The following is a 21,488-nucleotide window of genomic DNA, read 5'->3' as shown; positions in this document are numbered from 1 at the left end:
AGCAGACAAGCTTGGACAATTTTTGAGAGAATTGAGCCCTAGTTTCCCTCGGCTTTCCCGAATGTTCAAGCGGACCATGTGCCTTTTTGGTAGCACATACTTGTGCCAAAAGCTCTTCTCCACTTTGAACTTCAATAAGTCCAAGTACAGGTCCAGACTTACGGATGATCATCTTCAAGACATACTGAGGGCCGCAACTGCTTCCTCCCTCAGGCCAAATCTGGCTCGGCTATGCGAGAGGAAACGCTGCCAGGTCTCTAGCAGCAAGGAGTAGGCAAGAGAAGCCATGTTCAGAAGAACAGTTCATTTTCTACAGTGTTCCATTCATGTTCAGAAGAAGGTTATAGAACTGTTAATACAGACATTTCAATCTAAACACAGCAGATATAGAAGACTGAAAGATACACACAAGTTCACTGACTAAAAATATCTTATTATTGTTTTATTTATGTATTACAGATTGATTGATTTTCTTATTAATTCTTAATTTGTTTATTTATTTTTCATATTTTGTGTTAAAAAATAAAAAAAGAGATTTGAGAAGATTGGAATTTTTTAACCATGCCTTTCTTGTGGAAAACCTAATGCGGCCCAGCCTCACCCAGACTCTGCCTGCAGCGGCCCCCAGCTAAATTGAGTTTGAGACCCCTGTCCTACACCATAAATCAGTAAGAGAGGGTACGACCTCTCTCATGGCCCCAAGTGGTGTGTGCATGCCAGAGCACTCTGGAAGGCACACAGAGTCTTTACAGACTACTCAGGATCAAACCTCTATCATTATGCAATCGATTATAAAATTAAGCATATATGAGTAAATATTTCTAAGCATAAATGACAATCAACAATATAAACCTTACAGCTGGTTTTAATAACAGAATTCATTTGTTTCTCAAACGAGAAAGAGCTATCGAGAAACACTCCTAAATCTTTAGTTCTTAACTTTTCCAGTGGGCCAAGGTCAACATTATCTGCTAATGCTAAATAGGCTGCCGTTATTAACTAATGCTAATTTGATGTGAATTAGCATTATGCACTAATGCTAACACTTACTTTTTTTAAAAATGTGAGTAGCTAATGCTAACACTATTTCCCTTAACTTTATAACAATGTGAACGGCTAATGCTAACACTCTTTTTCCTAGCATTATAACATCTGAGCTGCTAATGCTAAGTAGGCTGCCATTAGCACCTACGTCTAATTTAAGGCAAATACGCATTAGAACCTAATGCTCATATCGTTTTCCTTTGCTTTATAACAATGTGAGCAGCTACTGCTAAATAGCATTAGCTAATAACAGCAGTCTAATTTAATGCAAGTTAGCCTCATTTGCATTACAACGATGTGAGGAGTTAACGCTAAGTATGCTGCCATTAGTGGCTAATTCTAATTAGGGGTGAATAAATATTACCAGCTAATGCTAATATCGTATTCTCTTCCCTTTTAACAATGTGAGCAGCTAGTGCTAGGTAGGCTGATGCTAGCAGCTAATGCTAAAGCTAATTTAATGTGAATTAGCATCACATTAGTGAGGAGTTAATGCTAAGTAGACTGCCATTAGCAGGTAATGCTAATTTTAGGTGAATAGGAATTGGCAGATAATGCTAATACCATATTTTCTTGCTTTATAACAATGTGACCAGCTAATGCTATGTAGGTTGCCGTTATTAGCTAATACTAATTTGAGGTGAATTAGCATTATCCCCTTATGCTAACAATGTTTTTTCTTACTTTTTAACAATACAAGTAGCTAATGTGAACACTTTTTTTTTTTTATTGAATTCTAATTTTTCCCTTGCGATGTGAAGAGTTAATGCTAAATAGGATGCCATTAGTGGCTAATTCTAATTTTAGATGAGAAAGCATTAGAAGCTAATGCTAATACCATATTTTCTTGCTTTATATCAATATTAGTAGGTAATGCTAAGTACGTAGCCATTATTAGCTAATGCTAATTTAGGTGAATTAGCATTATCCACTAATGCTAACACTGTTTTTGCCAACTCTTTTCCCTTGCATTATAACAATATGAGCAGCTAATGCTAAGAAGGCTGCCATTATTAGGTAATGCTAATTATTATGTGTGTTAGCATTATCCGCTGCTGCTAGCAATGTTTTATCTTACCTTTTAACAATATCAGCAGCTAATGCTAACACTACTTTAATTTCAGTTAAACCTACTTAGCATTAATTAACTTCATTTAGCATTAAGAAGTTTTTGCTATAGGCTACCATTAGTGGCTAATGCTAATTTTAGGTAAATAGAAATTGGCAGCTAATGCTAATACCATATTTTCTTGCCTTATAACAATGTGACCAGCTAATGCTAAGCAGGTGCCATTATTAGCTAATACTAATTTGAGATGAATTAGCATTATCCGCTTATGCTAACAATGTTTTTTCTTACTTTTTAACAATACGCCATTAGTGGCTAATTCTAATTTTAGATGAAAAAGGATTAACAGCTAATGCTCATACTGTTTGCTTTGTAAGAATGACAGCAGCTAATGATATGAAGTCTACCGTTATTAACTAATGCTAATTTGATGAGAATTAGCATTATCCGATAATGGTAACTCTTTTCCCCTGCATTATAACAATGTCAGGAGTTAATGCTAAGTAGACTGCCATTAGGGGCTAACTCTAATTAGGGGTGAATAATTATTAGCAGCTAATACTAATACTCTTTTCCGTTGGGTAACAACAAAGTGAGGAATTAATGCTAAGTTGGCTGCTTTTAGCGGCTTATTCTAATTAGGGGTGAATAATTATTAGCAGCAAATGCTAATACCGTTTTCTCTTTCCTTATAACAATATGAGCAGTTAATGCTAATTTGATGTAAATTAGCATTATATTAGTGAGGAGTTAATGCTAAGTAGGCTGCCATTAGCAGCTAAAGGTAATTTGAGGTGAATAAGCACTAGTAGCTAATGCCAATACCCTTTTCTCTTGTGTTATAATGATGTGAAACGTTAATATTGTTCTCAAACAACAGAATGAGAATGAAATATTGATTCTAACAGGGCCCGTAAACAGCATTAGCTTAGCAGCATTAGCTTATCAGAGTCTCCATCATGGTCACACAAATCCTTAGCGGAGCAAAGTGGCCTACTTAGCAATAGCTGCTGTAGAAAGCAAAGGGAAAACAGTATTAGCATTAGCTGCTAAATGTGCACTTGAGAACAAATCTATTGTGAATTCAGCCGTGAATGTAGTGTTTCCAGTAAGCTTCCATTTCCAAATGTTAGCTGCTCCTGTCTGCCTGTTTGTCACACACACAGACTGAAATGATTCACAGCCTTGTTTCATCCTTCTGTCAGTGTCACTGACTGTCACTGTGACTGTGGACATACAGCATGGGAAACACACACATGGCTGATACTTGTATCTAAAGTTACAAAATGTTGTCTCTGTCCAAATATTACCTAACTGTAAGTCTACTTTTAATGAAACTCTCAACATGACTTATCAGTTATCATTAATGTTCCTGCAAACAGACTCCTTGAAGACCCCCTACATAAATATCCATGTACTATCCAGCTAGACTAGTGTGTCTGTCCCTGAAAATATTCCTGCATGTGTGATTGTTCATGTCTCATCTGCAGGAAACAAACAGGAAGTGAGTGAAAGACACAGGAAATGATTCCAGCTCTTCCTCCTATATCAGACATTCTCTCCATACCTGAGAGTGTCCAGTCTCCAGCCTGGATCCTTCAGTCCAGCCGACAGAAGCTTCATTCCTGAGTCACCTGGATGATTGTAGCTCAGGTCCAGCTCTCTCAGATGGGAGGGGTTGGAGCTCAGAGCTGAGGCCAGAGAAGTACAGCCTTCCTCTGTGATCAGACAGCCTGACAGACTGCAGACACACAAAACAACAATCCATCTGTTATCCATCTCTATAGCAGCATAACTAAGTGATGGTTCAGGGTCACTTAATCCAGCTCTAACTATAAGTTTTATCAAAAAGGAAAGTTTGAAGCTGATCGTCAAAGTAGAGAGGGTGTCTGTCTCCTGAACTCAAACTGGGAGCTGCTTCCACACCCAGTCCAACATAGCCAGGCTTTCTTTGCTGCTTTGACAAAACCTCAAATCCCAGTCAGAGATGGTGAGCATCATCACAGTGATGATCATTTCTCTGTTAACCCAGGCTTTCTGCTTCAGGATCTGTGCACGCTCACAGAACAAGGAGACCTTTAAACATCATTTCACTAAATGGATGGACTGAGCTCAGCCTACAGATGAACTGGATAAATAAAGATTTGACCTCAGTGTGCTCAGTGTTCCTGTCTATTCCTAACATATTCCTAACATGATAGCTGCACTTTAGAGCTCTAAAACTGGAACTGACACATATTTAAACTCCACATGTTACTCAGTACATCCAGTTCTGACACTCGCCCACAGTCCAACAAAGGAAACATGGAGATCACATCAGTTTGTCACCAAAGTCTAATTATTCCAGAGGGCAGTGTTGATACAACTAAAGTTATTTTTAAGCAAAGTTGAGTTTTTTATCGTCGGAGTACTTCAAGTCTGAAGTATCATTTAAATGCATTACACGCTGTTGATGGCAGCAAACAAACCACCCAAACAAACAGAGTTGGGAGGCTTGGGCAGACTACGTAGATTCAGCTAGTGGGAGGAGTCAAGATAAACCAAAGAAAGACAAGCTAACAGACGCCACAGTGAAGTGAGTAGCTACAAACTTCAGGCCAATTAGTGTTGTTGAAGAAGTCGGTCTGAGGAACGTTCTTAGGATCAACAAATGACCGCATGTATGAGCCTCCCTCAAGACGCACCATCACAAGAAGAACACATGAGCTGTAGAAAAAGGAGAGACTACGACAGCCACAGCGTTACAACGTGCACCAGCTGTTGGTCTCTCTGTAGACCTGGGAGTTATAGTACATGATATTAATGAAGACTGGGAGCTGCATTCTATAGCAAACAATTTGTTATGAGGTAATCAGCTGATCTTACTTTAACCGGAAGCCCTTCACAATAATTGCAAAGCCTTTATTTTGTCCAACTACCATCAGTTCGTCTGTACTGATGGTAACTTAAAGTCACACTAATGCAGTTTAGTTTGTATAGTGTAAGTAGTAGAAGTATACTACAGTACTCTGATCACTGATAGGATAGATTTATGTAGATATACACCTTTGTGTTTAACATTACTGCATTATAGTACTGTGATCTTTGTCCTTATATATGGCTATATTAGCTATACTGATGTACGTACATATAACTGGATATGTATCTTATCTATTCATCTTATTTGTCATGTATTTGTATTGTGTACTTCCTTTTTGTAAGAAACCACACACGTGATCACAGCCACAAGAATCAATCAGTGAAAGAATAAAGTGCCTCAAACCAAACCTTAAGCTCCTTATTCCACACGCTGGGCCTTCAGTGGTGTTCTGGCTGACACACCAGAGTGACTGGAGTGCTAAAGAGTGAATCGGACACACCAGTGTAATCCCTGATATCTCCACTACATTTAATCGTCCTTCAGCCTGTGGCTGCAGTTAGCTGGTCTGCTAGTTAGCTGGTGTGCTAGTTAGCCGGTGTGCTATTTAGCCGGTTCGCTAGTCAGCTGGTGTGCTAGTTAGCTGGTATGCTAGTTAGCCGGTTCGCTAGTCGGCTGGTGTACTAGTTAGCCAGTGTGCTAGTTAGCCGGTTCGCTAGTTAGCTGGTCTGCTACTTAGCTGGTTTGCTAGATAGCCGGTGTGCTAGTTAGCTGGTGTGCTAATTAGCAGAAATGTGACTTTACAGCTCGGCCTCACTCACTGACATTAGTCAGATATGACTGAATCTATATCACACTTAAAGCTTTCTGTAAATGAAAGGCTCAGTGAAAACGAGGCACTTCAGTCAATTTTAAAACACACACTCTGAATATAACCTGATCCAGACCAGGTTATAGGTTCAGCATCAGTAACCACGGTGATGTAGCCAGGTAAACACTTATGCATTTATGCTCACAATCACTCCAGTTAACCCAGCATGCATGTTTTTGGACTGTGGGAGGAAGCAGAGAACCTGAAGACAACCTACACAGGCCACACTATCACCCTTATTTACAGAATTATAATTTAATTGGGTGATAAAGTAAAGAAAATAAATATTTTAATAAAAAAATATTCATAAATGAACTATTATTCAAGTAAGTAAGTAGAATATATTTATATAGCACATAATCTCGTTTGTATAGAAATGTCTTCATCTGCTTTTTCAAAGAGTCAGTGGAGTCTAGACAGCATAAAGATAACAGCAGGGAGTTCCACAGCCTCGGTGCCTGAAAAGCTCGATCCCCACGTGTGTTGAACCGAGTCTGTGGGACCAATAGTGACCTCTGACCTAAAGACCTAAGTGCTCGGTATGAAGCATGAGGTTTCAACAGGTCAGAGATGCACTGAGGAGCTTCACCATGTACAGCTCTAAAAGTTATGAGTATAATGTTAAAATGAACCCTAAAATTTAGTGGCAACCAATGAAGAGAAGCCAAAACTGGAGTAATGTGTGACCTCTTGTTTGTGCCAGTTAAAAGTCTCGCCGCAGCATTCTGTACAGTGTGAAGCTCCAGAGCTGATTTGTTGAGACAAGTAAAAAGACCATTACAATACTCCAAGTGAGTAGAGATAAAAGCATGAAGAATCATCTCAAGTTCTGCCTTTGACACCAGTCTGAGTTTAGAAATGTTTCTTGGATGATAAAAACAGTTTTGAAACAGTTGTTTAGAGAGTTTCTCAAGCAACATTGAACTGTCGAAAATAACACCTAAGTTTCTGAGACTCGATTTAATGGAAGGACCTAAAAACTGATCTGCTGCCTAATTTCTGAAGACATGTGATCAGGAGCAATGATCAAAGTTTCTGTTTTATCCGTATTAAACTGGAGAAAGTTTCACAATTATTTGATTCCTGAAAGACAATTATTTAAACAAGAAAATGTATCAAACTGAGAATCTTTGAAAGAACAGTATAACTTAATGTCTGAATGTCATCAGCGTAGAGATGATAAGAAATATTATTGTAATATCTGATAATTTGGCCTAGAGCAGGGGTGGGGAACTCCAGGCCTCGAGGGCCGGTGTCCTGCAGGTTTTAGGTCTAACCCTGGGTCAGCACACCTGAATCAAATTCATTACCAGGCCTCTGGAGAACCTCAGGACGTGTTGAGGAGGAATTTAACCATTTAAATCAGATGTGATGGATCAAGGAAACATCTAAAAACTGCAGGACACCAGCCCTCGAGGCCTGGCGTTTGTCACCTGTGGCCTAGAGGACGTATATAAACCAAAAAGAGAATCGGGCCTAAAACAGATCCTTGAGGTACCCCAGAAGGCAGAACGGATGTTTCAGACAACACATGATTCATACAGACAGTCAAAGATCTCTCAGATACAGTAGATACGACAAACCATTTTAAAGCAACACCAGTAATCCTGAACAAGTCCTTCAGCCTATTTATCATGATGCTGTGATCAACAGTATCAAAAGCAGAGGAGACATCCAACTCAGTGCACTCTCCAGAGTCTGCTGCCATCAGAATGTCACCACACACTTTAAGTTAAGCCATCTCAGTGGAGGACAGTTTACAGAAACCAGACTGGAAAATGTCCAGAACACTGTTTTTCTCCAGAAAGTCGTTAAGTTGTTCTGCAACTGTTTTTTCCACGTTCGTTCAATGATTCATTACAATCAGATTTAGTATAGACTGGTACACGAGGAATATCAGGAGAGACAATTTTCATAATTGTATCAAACAATACTTTGGTTCTTTTCTGAAGCCATTAGATTTGAAAATTATTCAGTTCCAGCTTTTTTATCATGTTGTTAAGTGAGGATATTGATTCCTTGAGATGTACTCGATGAACCTCAAGCTTGGAAGCCTTCCATAAACGTTCTAACTTGACAGAATATCTCTTGAAATTTTGAGTATTTTCATTTATCCAGGGATAGAAATTTGAAGAATGGACAACACTTTGCTTCAGAGGTGCCGCTGTGTCTAAATAAAATGGACAAAGTGTTGTCTCCAGGAGTTTAGCTGATTTAGAGTGGCCAGGTACGGTGGGTGTGCTCCGGTTAAAGAACACGGAGGCAGACTTCCAAATTCAGGTGATTTATTCGGTCTGTAGTGAGGATACAGTCACCTGACCTAAACCCAGTGGAGATGGTTTGGGATCAGTGTTGGGCAAGTGACTTTAAACAAGTAATTATAGTTAGTAGTTACCAAGAAGTAACTAGTAACTATTAGAGATGGACCGATCCGATATTACGTATCGGTATCGGTCCGATACTGACCTAAATTACTGGATCGGATATCGGAGAAAAATAAAAAATGTAATCCGATCCATTAAATATCACGAAAGCACCTCACAAAACTTGCAACACGCCGTAACTCACCTCAGAACGTTAGCACGTCGGAGCAGTATGCATCACGTGATAGAGCGGCTGTGGCATGCGGGACCTGTCGGTGGTCTGGATAGCATTTGGAGCTTCGCTAGCAACCCGGCATTTCATCTCCGACAAAGTTATCCCGAGAGAAGTAAAGCAAGTGTGTAAGTCCATCTCTGAATGTTTGTAAAGCATTCCTGCGTTAAGCTTAACGAGCGACTGCCTCTTCTTGCTGCTACTTCAATCATGAAACTGCTTAATGATCAGCTGATCGGCTTTTCTGTCGCGAGTCCGTCTCTCTTGTTTGTTTTTGGCCCACTTTGCACCAGAAAGAGGAAACCAGCGGCTGAACAACAGAAGCACGTTTAAGCTTGATCAGCTGTTGTTACAATTTATTTAATATTACTTTCTACTCGAGGATCTTTTTCTACGTAGCTGACGCTGGTAACTGTGCAGGGGCGGATCTAGCAAAGTTTAGTCAGGGGGGCCGATAGGGCATTAACAGGGAAAAGGGGGCACAAAGACAGACTTTTCTTTCTTATTCTCATTTAAAATGTCGAGCTTTTAATAAATAATTATCTGACACCCAAAGTTTTAATTTGATGTAAAATGAATAGAAGTCAATTACTGTATATAGTGACTATTAAGTCTAATATATATACCCTAGTAAGCTATAGTACTTTTTCCTTTGGGAAGGTACCATCTGTGCAGTCTGCAATTTTGTTGAAGAAAGATGTTGAATCTATTTAATATTTCTTGAAAAATAATTTATTTCTGTGCATTTTTTTTCACACTGCATCAAATTAAGGTTGATTACGTCGATTAAGCATCATGAGGTGGAGCGTGAGGGGTGGTTCCCTATTTTTTATTTATTTATTTTTGTTGTTGCTGGGAGTTGGAACCCTATTAGTTAGGTTGCTTAATATTTACGCTAAGTACTCTTTAAAATACCAGAATAGGGAGGATGGTGTAGGTTTAAGTTTATTAGATTGATCAGTATTGCTGAACTATGAAATATTTTTTTTTGCATACAGGTATAACAGAATAGCTTTAGTGTAGTTGTTGTTTTAAACTTTAGTATGAACTTATACAAAATGCAGCAAGATATTTAAAAAAACAGTTTTGTTGATTAAAAAACACTATATCGGATTCATATCGGTATCGGCAGATATCCAAATTTATGATATCGGTATCGGTATCGGACATAAAAAAGTGGTATCGTGCCATCTCTAGTAACTATACTACTAACTATAGTTAACTCTACGTAGTTACTTAGAGTTAAAATATTGTAAGTCAGTTACTAAAAGTAATTAATTACTTGAAAAGTAACTATTGCGTTACTTTAAAAAAAATTTTCAACCCTCTGGGGTCCAGGGTATAATTGGCCATTTTTAACTACTTTTGATTTGACCTCTATATTCCACCTTTAAAAACTATTTACTTTGCTTGTTTGGTATCATTCTTTTCAGCACAACCTCACGTGTCTGAATTTACAGTTATGTTTTCATTTTGACATACTGTATTAACACAATTGACCTAAAATCAGACAAAAAACAATATGAGTAGAAAAAGTTATATTTTTTACTGTTACAACCACAAACATGTTTAATAAATCATTAACTTGAAATCTAATAATTTTAATATTTTAATAATATTTTAATAATAATAATAATAATAATAATAATGGATTGCATTTATATAGCGCTTTTCGGGCCTTAAAGTGCTTTACAATGCCACTATTCATTCACTCTCACATTCACACACTGGTGGAGGCAACTACAGTTGTAGCCACAGCTGCCCTGGGGCAGACTGACAGAAGCGAGGCTGCCATATCGCACCATCGGCCCCTCTGGCCATCACCAGTAGGCGCTAGGTGAAGTGTCTTGCCCAAAGACACAATGACCGAGACTGTCCGAGCCGGGGCTCGAACCGGCAACCTTCCGGTTACAAGACGAACACCCTTAAAATCCTATACACAAGGTTTGCAAACAACCATTTTGTTATTTGTAACAATTTACCTTTTACCTTGATTTTTTAAAAATAACTATTTCAAACTATTTACAGAACAATCAGCTGTTCTGCATTAAATAAGATGCCACAAATTATTTGTGCCACTCCAAAAAAATAATTTCTGTCCACCATAAAGGAGAACATCACAGCCTGATACCTGCAGGTCTGACAGCAGCAGGTGTATCACTGCTGTTTCTACCTGGAGACACCGTTTACACTGTAATCTGCATTTGCTGGTTTTGTGGCAGCACCTGTAACAATTCCATTCAATTCAACTCTATTTATATAGTGCCAAATCACAACAGTCGCCTCAGGGCACTTAACATTCAGCAATTGCCTCATTGTTCTGACAGACAACATAAAACTATCCACTACACTACACACTAACTTTTTTTGTTCTTTTTTCCCCTACACACTAACTACACAACACAACATACTATGCACACACTCCAAATACGCTAAACGTCACAAATCTCTCACATCTCACACCGTCACTCCTAAAACTTCCCCCTCTTCCTAAACAACCAAATGTCATGTTGCTATATCATTTTTTTGATTGGTCGACATGGTTCATTTTTCCACCAACAGGAAAGGGATGATTTGGGTTTTTTTTGCTCATAAGCAGAGAGTGCTTGCTGTGCTGTCCTTAGACAGTAAAAGTGACGAAACTATTGAGGAAAAAAACGCTGCGTATATATTGTTTATCATGACTCTGGTTTTATGTGACCTATCAACACAATTTAAAAACTGGTATATGTCACCTTGTTGCTTTGTAATCTTGAAGTGGTCATGTGATTGGCTTACCATGAATACTTTATTCTTCCTCAGCCAAACAGCAGCACTCATGCGATTGTTTTGCCCCCTTAGCTCCAGGTGTTGTGCCAAAAAGTGATCGTCTGCCAGAAAGTGATCGCTGTCCGCGGGAGTGCATGCAGCTGCTTAACCCTTTAAAGCCGGTCAGAGTGGGCACACTCTGTTTTGCGTAACATAATATTCCAGAAACACGCTTTGCCGATCCGATCAGCTGTTTGTAACACTTCCTACTTTGGAATTGACATCAGCGTGAACTATCGCATATCCGCCATGACCTGCCCAAAACCGGAAGTGATGTCATTTTTGCAGAAATGTATTTTTTACCATCATGGCCTCATAACCCTATACTAGTGTTTTTTAAAGTTATGTTTGACTTTCTGACTTTCTGTGTTGTTTCTGGGATGCTTAGGACTCATATTGCACTGCTGGAAATAGTTTATTTTGATGCATATGCTGCTTTTTTGCAAATTTGCACTATAATATTTATTTTCGTTTTTCCTGCAGTGTATAGAAATTAGTGTATTTCAAAAATAAAACTATGAAGACACTCAAAATAAATTTCATGTGGTGGGAAACTATTTTGTGCAACTTTTTTGCATTTACAGTTTTGAGGGATAAGCCTCTTAAATTTCTCTAACTAGAAATATATGTTAAAAAACAAAAACGATTTTCAAATTTTTTTTAGTTTATTGCACTTTTTGCAATTTATGTAATTTCTATGCACTTAATGCATGCATATTATTAAAATTTAGGCTGTAATGGTTGTATTGATGTAGAGCAACTTGAAATGCTCCCAAAAATGGCTCCACAGCATGTAAAAATATAATATAAGCTGTGGCGGACTTGGTTCTATGGTAAGTCTTAAAGGGTTAAAGCTGTAGCGCCCAGATTACTTATAGCTACTTCCATGCAGCTGATATAAGATTGGTTGTTGAAAAATAGTAACGCAACCGCACCGAATCCAATTCAGGATTTTGATTTCCATCACACTTCCACTGGATGCCCAGCTGCTCTCCTATTATGTGATTATCATCAACACAGAACTGGAGGATAAGACCGCGGTTCTGGGGGTTGGGAAGCTCATCTTGTAACCAGAAGGTTGCCAGTAGGATCTCTCTGTCTTGGTCGTTGTGTTCTTGGAACACAAGACACTTCAGTATGTAGTTAGTACCGGGTGACTCCCCTCCCCCACATCGGCACCAGAACCCTGTATTATCTACAGGGTAAGAATGCCTGTTTTATCAAACTATGGCTATTACTACTGTGATCATTTGCAGCCCAGTGTGCTGCTCTCTCTGCTGGGATGAACCACTGGAGCTCACCCAGTCATCCCTTTCTTTCTCTCAAGAAGAAGTGAAATAAATGTATTTATTATGTTACGAGTCTAATATTCTTTAAATCAAACTGTAATGAATAAATGAAGCAAGAAGATTTGGTGGCTCCAAGTGTTGTAGAAGAAAAGATAAACATCTCATTTTGAGAAATCAGCCTTTAAAATTAAGTAAGTACTGTGAATAAAAAACTAACAGCAAACCAATCGGTAGTCGCCAATTACTTTTGAAAGTAATTCGGAGTCCAATTATCCACTCAAATGTAAATAAAAGTTCACTTGACAGCTGTATAAAGGTTACCTGTTTATACAATAATATAAGTCACATTTCAAATGATCATCTGTGGAAAAGTTTGAATCCTGACCTGAGAGTTTCCACTGCACACTGTGAACTCTTTAGTCCAGCAGACAGAAGCTTCACTCCTGAATCCTGCAGGTCAGAGTTACTCAGGTCCAGCTCTCTCAGACTGGAGGACTGGGAGCTGAGGACTGAGGACAGAGCTTCACAGCTTCTCTCTGACAGGTTACAGCCACTCAGTCTGAAAAATAAAAGACAGTCATACAACAAATACTCATGTTGAGTTTGTTAATACATTTCACAACATTAAATCTTGACTTTCTATTTTTAGAGGAAACATAAACATACTAAGAAACAACATCATATGTATGAACTTAAATAATTGAATAATTCTAACAACAAACTGTTTTCTGATCTGACCTCAGAGTATTCAGTTTACAGTTTAAACGTTGTAGTCCAGCAGACAGAAGCTTCACTCCTGAATCCTGTAGCTTTCTGATACTCAGGTCCAGCTCTGTCAGACTAGAGGACTGCGAGCTGAGAACTGAGGACAGAGCTTCACAGTTTTCCTCTGAGAGTTCACAGATGTTAAGTCTGAAGATAAAAACATGAATAAAGATTGTTGTTAAAGTGTAATCAGGGTGCAATAGCTTATTGTCTTGTGCTGAGCAGGTTAGTATAAGTTCACTTTAACTTATAAATGAATAAAAATGCTATGGAACAAGGATAACTGGATAAAGTTTACCTTTACTGGTTAAATTATTGATTATTTTTGTTAGTTGATATAAACAAAACCAAACATCAAACATATAAACAAACAGAACTAAACAGAATACAAATTGATCTGACCTCAGAATATTCAGTTTGGCGTGTGGACTCTCCACTGCAGCAGACAGAAGCTTTACTGCTGAAGCTTTCAGGCTGTTGGTACTCAGGTCCAGCTCTCTCAGACTACAGGACTGGGAGCTGACCACTGACAACAAATTTTCACAGCCTTCCTCTGAGATGTTACAGCTGCTCAGTCTGGGAGAGAAAGGGAAAAAACAAAACAAAACAAAAAATATATGTGATCAAATGAAATTTGTTTATATGTTAAACCTTTTAAAAAAAACAAAAAAAACCAACCTATGACACTATGAGTGCTACCAGTCCAGTGCACACGATTGGTACCTTGATGGTACCTTGCTCAGGGGTACCATCAAGGTAGCTGTTCGGTGGATTCGACCCCTGACCTTATGATCATGGGGTGACCACTCTACCTACTGAGCTAATAATTCTGTGTACACTATCATACAATATTAACTAAAACAATTATTTTAGAAAATCTTACTAATTCAGTAATTGTTATGCTATTTAACTGTGAGTAACACTGGATTTTAAACACTAGCTGTATAAAACTCCTCCTGTTAAAGGTGTGTATAAAGGAGATGAGCTGAAATGCAGACTTCATGGAGAATGTTTGCTGTCAGGATATATCAAAGACAAAGCAGAGATCCATCCAGTCTCTTCCACTAAGCCCACAGAGGGAAAGACAACCATTCTCACACACACACCTGCATGAAGTTTAGATCACCAGGTAATCTAACTGCATGTCTGTGGACAGTGGGAAGAAACTGTAGAGGACCCAGAGAGAACCCACTGTAATTCTGTGGGAACACTGGTTATGGAAGCCTTACAGTTAGATATGAATACTGTCAAGAAACAGGACCTGAGTGGCAATTTCAATTATGAAGCCCAAGTTCTCCTCCTTGAATCGCTACCTTATCGTGGTGGAGGGGTTTGTGTGTCCCAGGGATCCCAGGGGCTATGTTGTCTGGGGGCTTTTGCCCCCTGGTAGGGTCTCCCATGGCAAATTGGTCCTGGGTGAGGGACCAGACAAAGAGCGATTCAGAAGACCCTTATGAAAAGGATATCGAGAGAACAGTTTACCCTCCCCGGGATAAGGTTACCAGGGCCCCCCCCCCTGGAGCCAGGCCCGGGGAGGGTGCCCGAGGGCGAGCGTCTGGTGGCCGGGCCTTAGTCCATGGGGCCCGGCCGGGCACAGCCCGAAGAGGAGACATGGGCCCATCCTCCTGCAGGCCCACCACCCGCAGGAGGCGCCATAGGGGTCGGGTGCATTGTGTGCCGGGTGGCGGCCAGGAGCGGAGGCCTTGGTGGACTGACCCCCAGCTGCCAAGACTGGCAATAGGGACATGGAATGTCACCTCTCTGGTGGGGAAGGAGCCTGAGTTAGTGCGTGAGGTTGAGAGGTACCGGCTAGATATAGTCGGGCTCACCTCTACGCATGGCTTGGGCTCTGGAACCAGTCTCCTGGAGAGGGGCTGGACTCTGTCTCAGTCTGGAGTTGCCCCTGGTGAGAGGCGGCGGGCTGGGTGGGTATTCTAATATCCCCTCGGCTTGCTGCCGGTACGTTGGGGATTTTCCCGGTGGACGAGAGGGTTTGTTCCCTGCGCCTTAGGGTCGGGGAACGGGTCCTGACTGTCATCTGCGCTTATGCGCCGAGTGGCAGTTCAGAGTTCCTAGAGTCCCTGGAGGGGGGGGGGGGGGTGCTGGAAGGTGCTCCACCTGGAGACTCTGTTGTCCTGCTAGGAGACTTCAATGCTCACGTGGGTAACGACAGCGAGACCTGGAGGGGCTTGATTGGGAGGAACGGCCTCCCTGATCTGAACCCGAGCGGTGCTTTGTTATTGGACTTCTGTGCTAATCACAGTTTGGCCATAATGAACACCCTGTTCGAACATAAGAGTGTCCATAAGTGCACGTGGCACCAGGACGCTCTAGGCCGTAGGTCGATGATCGATTTTGTAATCGTATCACCAGACCTGCGACCATATGTTCTGGACACTCGGGTAAAGAGAGGGGCTGAGCTGTCAACTGATCACCACCTGGTGGTGAGTTGGATCAGGTGGCGGGGGAGGACGCTGGACAGACCTGGTGCACCTAAACGCGTAGTGAGGGTGTGCTGGGAACGTCTAGCAGAGGCCCCAGTCCGCGAGATCTTCAACGCACACCTCCGGCAGAGCTTCAACAGCATTCCGAGGGAGACTGGGGACATTGAGTCCGAATGGACCATGTTCAGCATCTCCATTGCCAAAGCTGCTGCATTGAGCTGCGGCCGCAAGGTGGTTGGTACCTGCCGTGGTGGTAATCCCCGAACCAAATGGTGGACACCAGAGGTGAAGGGAGCCACCAGGCTGAAGAAGGAGTCCTATCGGGCTTGGTTAGCCTGTGGGACTCCGGAGGCAGCCGACAGGTATCGACAGGCCAAGCGGAATGTGGCTCGGGCAGTGGCTGAAGCAAAAACTCGGGTGTGGGAGGAGTTCGGAGAGGCCATGGAAAAAGACTTTCGGACTGCCTCGAAGAGATTCTGGCAAACCGTCAGGCGTCTCAGGAGGGGAAAGCGGTGCTCTACCTGCACTGTGTATAGTGCTGGCGGAGCGCTGCTGACGTCGACTGAGAAAATTGTTAGGCGGTGGAAGGAATACTTCGAGGACCTCCTTAATCCCACTGACACGTCTTCCGAGGAGGAAGCAAAGTCTGGGGATGAGGGGAATGACCCGCCAATTTCCGGGGGCGAGGTCACTGAAGCAGTTAAACAACTCCTTGGTGGCAGAGCCCCTGGTGTTGATGAGGTCCGCCCCGAGTTCCTGAAGGCTTTGGACGTTGTAGGGCTGTCCTGGTTGACACGCCTCTGCAATGTTGCATGGTGATCAGGGGCAGTACCTGTGGACTGGCAGACCGGGGTGGTGGTCCCCATCTTTAAGAAGGGGGACCGGAGGGTGTGTTCCAACTACAGGGGTATCACACTCCTCAGCCTCCCTGGGAAAGTCTATGCCAGGGTGCTGGAAAGGAGAGTTCGTCCGCTAGTCGAACCTCGGATACAGGAGGAACAATGCGGTTTTCGTCCTGGTCGCGGAACACTGGACCAGCTCTTTATCCTCTCGAGGATACTTGAGGGTGCATGGGAGTTTGCCCAACCAGTCTACATGTGTTTTGTGGACTTGGAGAAGGCATTCGACCCTTGGGGTGTCCCTTGGGGTGTCCTGTGGGAGGTGTTGCGGGAGTATGGGGTGTCTGGCCCATTGCTACGGGCCATTCGATCCCGATACAACCGTTGCAAGAGCTTGGTTCGCATTGCCGGCAATAAGTCGGACTCGTTCCCGGTGGGTGATGGGCTCCGCCAGGGCTGCCCTTTGTCTCCGGTTCTGTTCATAATTTTTATGGGCAGGATTTCTAGGCGCAGCCAAGTGGCGGAGGGCTTTCGCTTTGGTGGCCTCAGAATCTCATCTCTGATTTTTGCGGATGATGTGGTTCTGTTGGCTTCATCGGGTGAGGGCCTCCAGCTCGCACTGGAACGGTTCGCAGCCGAGTGTGAAGCAGCGGGAATGAGGATCAGCACCTCCAAATCTGAGGCCATGGTTCTCAGCCGGAAAAGGGTGGAGTGCCCACTCTGGGTCGGAGATGAGTTCCTGCCCCAAGTGGAGGAGTTGAAGTATCTCGGGGTCTTGTTCGCGAGTGATGGGAGAAGGGAGCCGGAGATCGACAGACGGATTGGGGCTGCAGCTGCAGTAATGCGGACGCTGCACCGGTCCGTCGTGGTGAAGAGGGAGCTGAGTGTAAAAGCGAAGCTCTCAATTTACCGGTCGATCTACGTCCCTACCCTCACCTATGGCCACGAGCTGTGGGTAGTGACCGAAAGAACGAGATCGCGGATACAAGCGGCAGAAATGAGCTTCCTCCGAAGGGTGGCTGGCCTCTCCCTTAGAGATAGGGTGGGAAGTTCGGCCATCCGGGAGGGGCTCAGAGTAGAGCCGCTGCTGCTCCACATCGAAAGGAGCCAGCTGAGGTGGTTCGGGCATCTGACAAGGATACCCCCTGGGCGCCTCCTGGGTGAGGTGTTCCAGGCATGTCCCACCAGGAGGAGGCCCCGGGGCAGACCCAGGACACGCTGGAGAGATTATATCTCTCGGCTGGCCTGGGAACGCCTTGGTATTCCCCCGGATAAGCTGGAGGAGGTGGCTGGGGAGAGGGAGGTCTGGGCCTCTTTGCTTAGGCTGCTGCCCCCGCGACCCGGCCTCAGATAAAGCGGATGAAGATGGATGGATGGATGGAAGCCCAAGTTTTCCCTCCATCCTGGATGAAAACAGGACAGTCACAGCAGAGATTTATAATAAAAAAGGGAGAGTGTGCACTGAAAATGAGATAAAAAACAAACTGCTGGATTTGGAGACGTGAACAAGCTGACGATAATAAACCTGTCAGAGGGGCTGAAGGATCAGAGCTCATGTTCTTATTGGCTGGGCCTGGATTGTACTTTGATAAGAGATATAGACAAAAATGTGTCAGAAATACTGACACGGCCTGCTGGACTGAAAAAATATTTACTGAGTGAATGATAATCATTTAATTCACTATTTTTATGTTTTTTAACTGTTCTTTGAACTCAGCATTTCTGATTTATTTCCCATGGTTTTAAGATTTTTATCGATTATAAGATTTTAAGCAATGAGTTCATGTTTACTTACAGAGCTTTATTGGAGGCTTTGACCACTGGCAGCATTCTCAGAAGAGCCTCCTCTGAAGCAGAATATTTCTTAAAGTCAAACTCATCCAGATCTTCTTCTGATGACAGTAACATGAAGGTCAGAGCTGAGCACTGAGCAGGAGACAGTTTACCTGTGGAGAGACTTCCTGAAGTCCTGTATTGTTGGATCTCCTCCACTAGAGAACGATCATTCAGTTCATTCAGACAGTGGATCAGATTGATGCTTTTCTCTGCAGACAGATTCTCACTGAGCTTCTTCTTGATGTACTGGACTGTTTCCTGATTGGTCTGTGAGCTACTTCCTGTTTGTGTCATCAGACCTCGTAGGAGAGTCTGATTGGTCTGCAGTGAAAGACCCAGGAGGAAGCGGAGGAACAAGTCCAGGTGTCCATTTGGACTCTGTAAGGCCTTGTTCACAGCACTCTGGTAGAAGTGTTTCTTTGCAGAATCTCCTGTTTCAGACTTCTGGGAGGTTGTTTGTTGTTGTTCCAGCAGATTGAGTCCAGAGTTGATGAAGGTCAGATGGACATGAAGAGCAGCCAGAAACTCCTGAACACTCAGATGGATGAAGCAGAACACCTTGTCCTGGTACAGTCCTCTCTCCTCTTTAAAGATCTGTGTGAACACTCCTGAGTACACTGAGGCTGCTCTGATATCGATGCCACACTCTGTCAGGTCTGATTCATAGAAGATCAGGTTTCCTTTCTGCAGCTGATCAAAAGCCAGTTTCCCCAGAGACTCCATCATCTTCCTGCTCTCTGGACTCCAGTGTGGATCTGTCTCAGCTCCTCCATCATACTTGACCTTCTTCACTTTGGCCTGAACCACCAGGAAGTGGATGTACATCTCAGTCAGGGTCTTGGGCAGCTGTCCTCCCTCTCTGGTTTCCAGCACATCCTCCAGAACTGTAGCAGTGATCCAGCAGAAGACTGGGATATGACACATGATGTGGAGGCTTCGTGATGTCTTGATGTGGGAGATGATGCTGCTGGCCTGCTCCTCATCTCTGAACCTCTTCCTGAAGTACTCCTCCTTCTGTGGGTCAGTGAACCCTCTGACCTCTGTCACCATGCCAACACAGTCAGGAGGGATCTGATTGGCTGCTGCAGGTCGTGTGGTTATCCAGAGGCGAGCAGAGGGAAGCAGTTTCCCCCTGATGAGGTTTATCAGCAGCGCATCCACTGAGGTGGACTTTCTAGGGTCAGTTAGGATTGTAGTTTTGTGGAAGTCCAGAGGAAGTCGACACTCATCCAGACCATCAAAGATGAACACAACCTGGAAGTCTTCAAAGCTGCAGATTCCTGCTTCTTTGGTTTCAGTAAAGAAGTGATGAACAAGTCCCACCAAGCTGAACTTTTCCTCTTTCAGCACATTCAGCTCTCTGAAAGTGAATGGAAATATGAACTGGATGTCCTGGTTGGCTTTGTCTTCAGCCCAGTCCAGGCTGTATTTCTGTGTTAAGACTGTTTTCCCAATGCCAGCCACTCCCTTTGTCAGCACTGTTCTGATTGGTTCATCTCTTCCAGGTGAGGCTTTAAAGATGTCTTCTTGTCTGATGGTTGTTTCTGGTCTGTCTGGTTTCCTGGATGCTGTTTCAATCTGTCTGACCTCATGTTCATCATTGACCTCTGCAGTCCCTCCCTCTGTGATGTAGAGCTCTGTGTAGATCTGATTCAGGAGGGTTGGGTTTCCTGCTTTAGCGATGCCCTCAAACACACACTGGAACTTCTTCTTCAGCTTAGACTTAAGGTTACGATGACAAACAGCAGCTGGAAGTTCTGAATAATAATAATAAAAATACAACTTTAACAATCATATTTTACAAAATGCTGATGACAATTTCTGACCCACTGAGAAATGACTGAACACACTGGTGTCACAAGTGTCTCATTTATCCAGCAGCTTAAATCTTTAGATAAATCCTCTTACGTCTCTGCAGACGGTCAGCCAGCTCCTCCTGCTTCATTCTCCTCAGGAAGTCCACTGTGATCTTCACAAATGCCTCTCTGCTGCTCCTCTGCTCATCATCCTCCCTCTGAAACTCCAAGCACTGGGGCTTATTTGGATTCAGAGCCTTCTGGATCTTCTTCAGCTCGCTCTTCACAAAAGTGATGATGTTGTCCTCCAGCAGCTGGAACAGAATACTTTATGAATGACCCACCACTCTGAACTTTAGTCCACACAACATCCACTTCTTTACGATCAAGGGGCATATCATCCGCGAACTCTTTACCAATTATAGGTTTGACTTTATCTGATTAACTGAGACTTTGTCCACAACTCCACGATCCCAAAACGCTGATTCTGTTCATATGAATGCAGCGATTTCAGTGGGAGAAACATTTCACTGGTGTTCAGAGCTGAACTACCAACAGGTTGATGATCAAAGCCAGAAACTTGGAGATGTTTCAGGTGACTGAGTTGATCGTACAGACAACTGGTCTTAAAGGTTCACTCTGTTTACACATACAGATCAGTATTTAAGGTTTGACTCTCATCATCCACTGGGGCACAAACTGGGCGTCATCAGGACACTACAACACAGAACAAACACCATCCCCACAGACACAGCAGCCAGCGAAGCAGAAGAACTTCACATCAAGAAGGTCCTGAGTAAATGTGAACGCTGGTTTGAGGGCGGAGTCAAGGAGGCCATTTATGTGAAAAGGAAAGACCATCTCTGAATGGAGGAGGGGCCTAAGGGTACATTTGTCACCATCTTACATGCTGTGATTGCAGCCATTCCCCAGCTCTCTGTGAACTGGACTCATGACCATTGATCAACAACCATTGATCAATGGTCCTGACAATATGCGTACCAATGATCAATGAACTGACCTCCCAGCCCATTGTTCCTTCAGTGGGCTGGTTTCAGTCATACAAATGTCCTGTTTATAAGATTGAAACCTGCAGTCAGCTGAGACTGAAGAAGTCACCTGATGATGATGAAACGTTTCTCCCACTGAAAACATCCAGATGAACAGAATCAAGCTTTTTGGGATTTACGTACCTGGATGATTGAGCATCAAGACACAACTCTGTGACTTTTCTCAGATGAATAAATCCTCTCCTCCAGCTTTGTTTACATCTAC

At 42.7% G+C, this 21,488-nt stretch overlaps 1 protein-coding gene across 1 annotated transcript in view; it reads right to left on the bottom strand.

The window, feature by feature from the left end:
* LOC147331858 (uncharacterized) overlaps positions 1–21,488 on the bottom strand; it is a 93,153-nt gene that overhangs the window by 62,586 nt on the left and 9,079 nt on the right. The window contains exons 7-11 of the mRNA XM_086288159.1: positions 20,326–20,527; positions 18,377–20,174; positions 13,701–13,874; positions 13,272–13,445; positions 12,919–13,092 (exon numbers count right to left, since the gene is read on the bottom strand). Coding sequence (XP_086144285.1) covers positions 12,919–13,092; positions 13,272–13,445; positions 13,701–13,874; positions 18,377–20,174; positions 20,326–20,527 — 2,522 coding nt within the window. The remainder of the gene's footprint in view (positions 1–12,918; positions 13,093–13,271; positions 13,446–13,700; positions 13,875–18,376; positions 20,175–20,325; positions 20,528–21,488) is intronic.

Source organism: Aulonocara sp. 'chitande type north' Nkhata Bay, linkage group LG4 (assembly GCF_057382095.1).
Source record: "Aulonocara sp. 'chitande type north' Nkhata Bay isolate Kocher_YH1m ecotype deep benthic linkage group LG4, A_spYH_male_GT1.1, whole genome shotgun sequence".
Lineage (NCBI taxonomy): Eukaryota > Metazoa > Chordata > Actinopteri > Cichliformes > Cichlidae > Aulonocara > Aulonocara sp. 'chitande type north' Nkhata Bay.
This window is presented reverse-complemented; position numbering and strand designations above follow the sequence as displayed.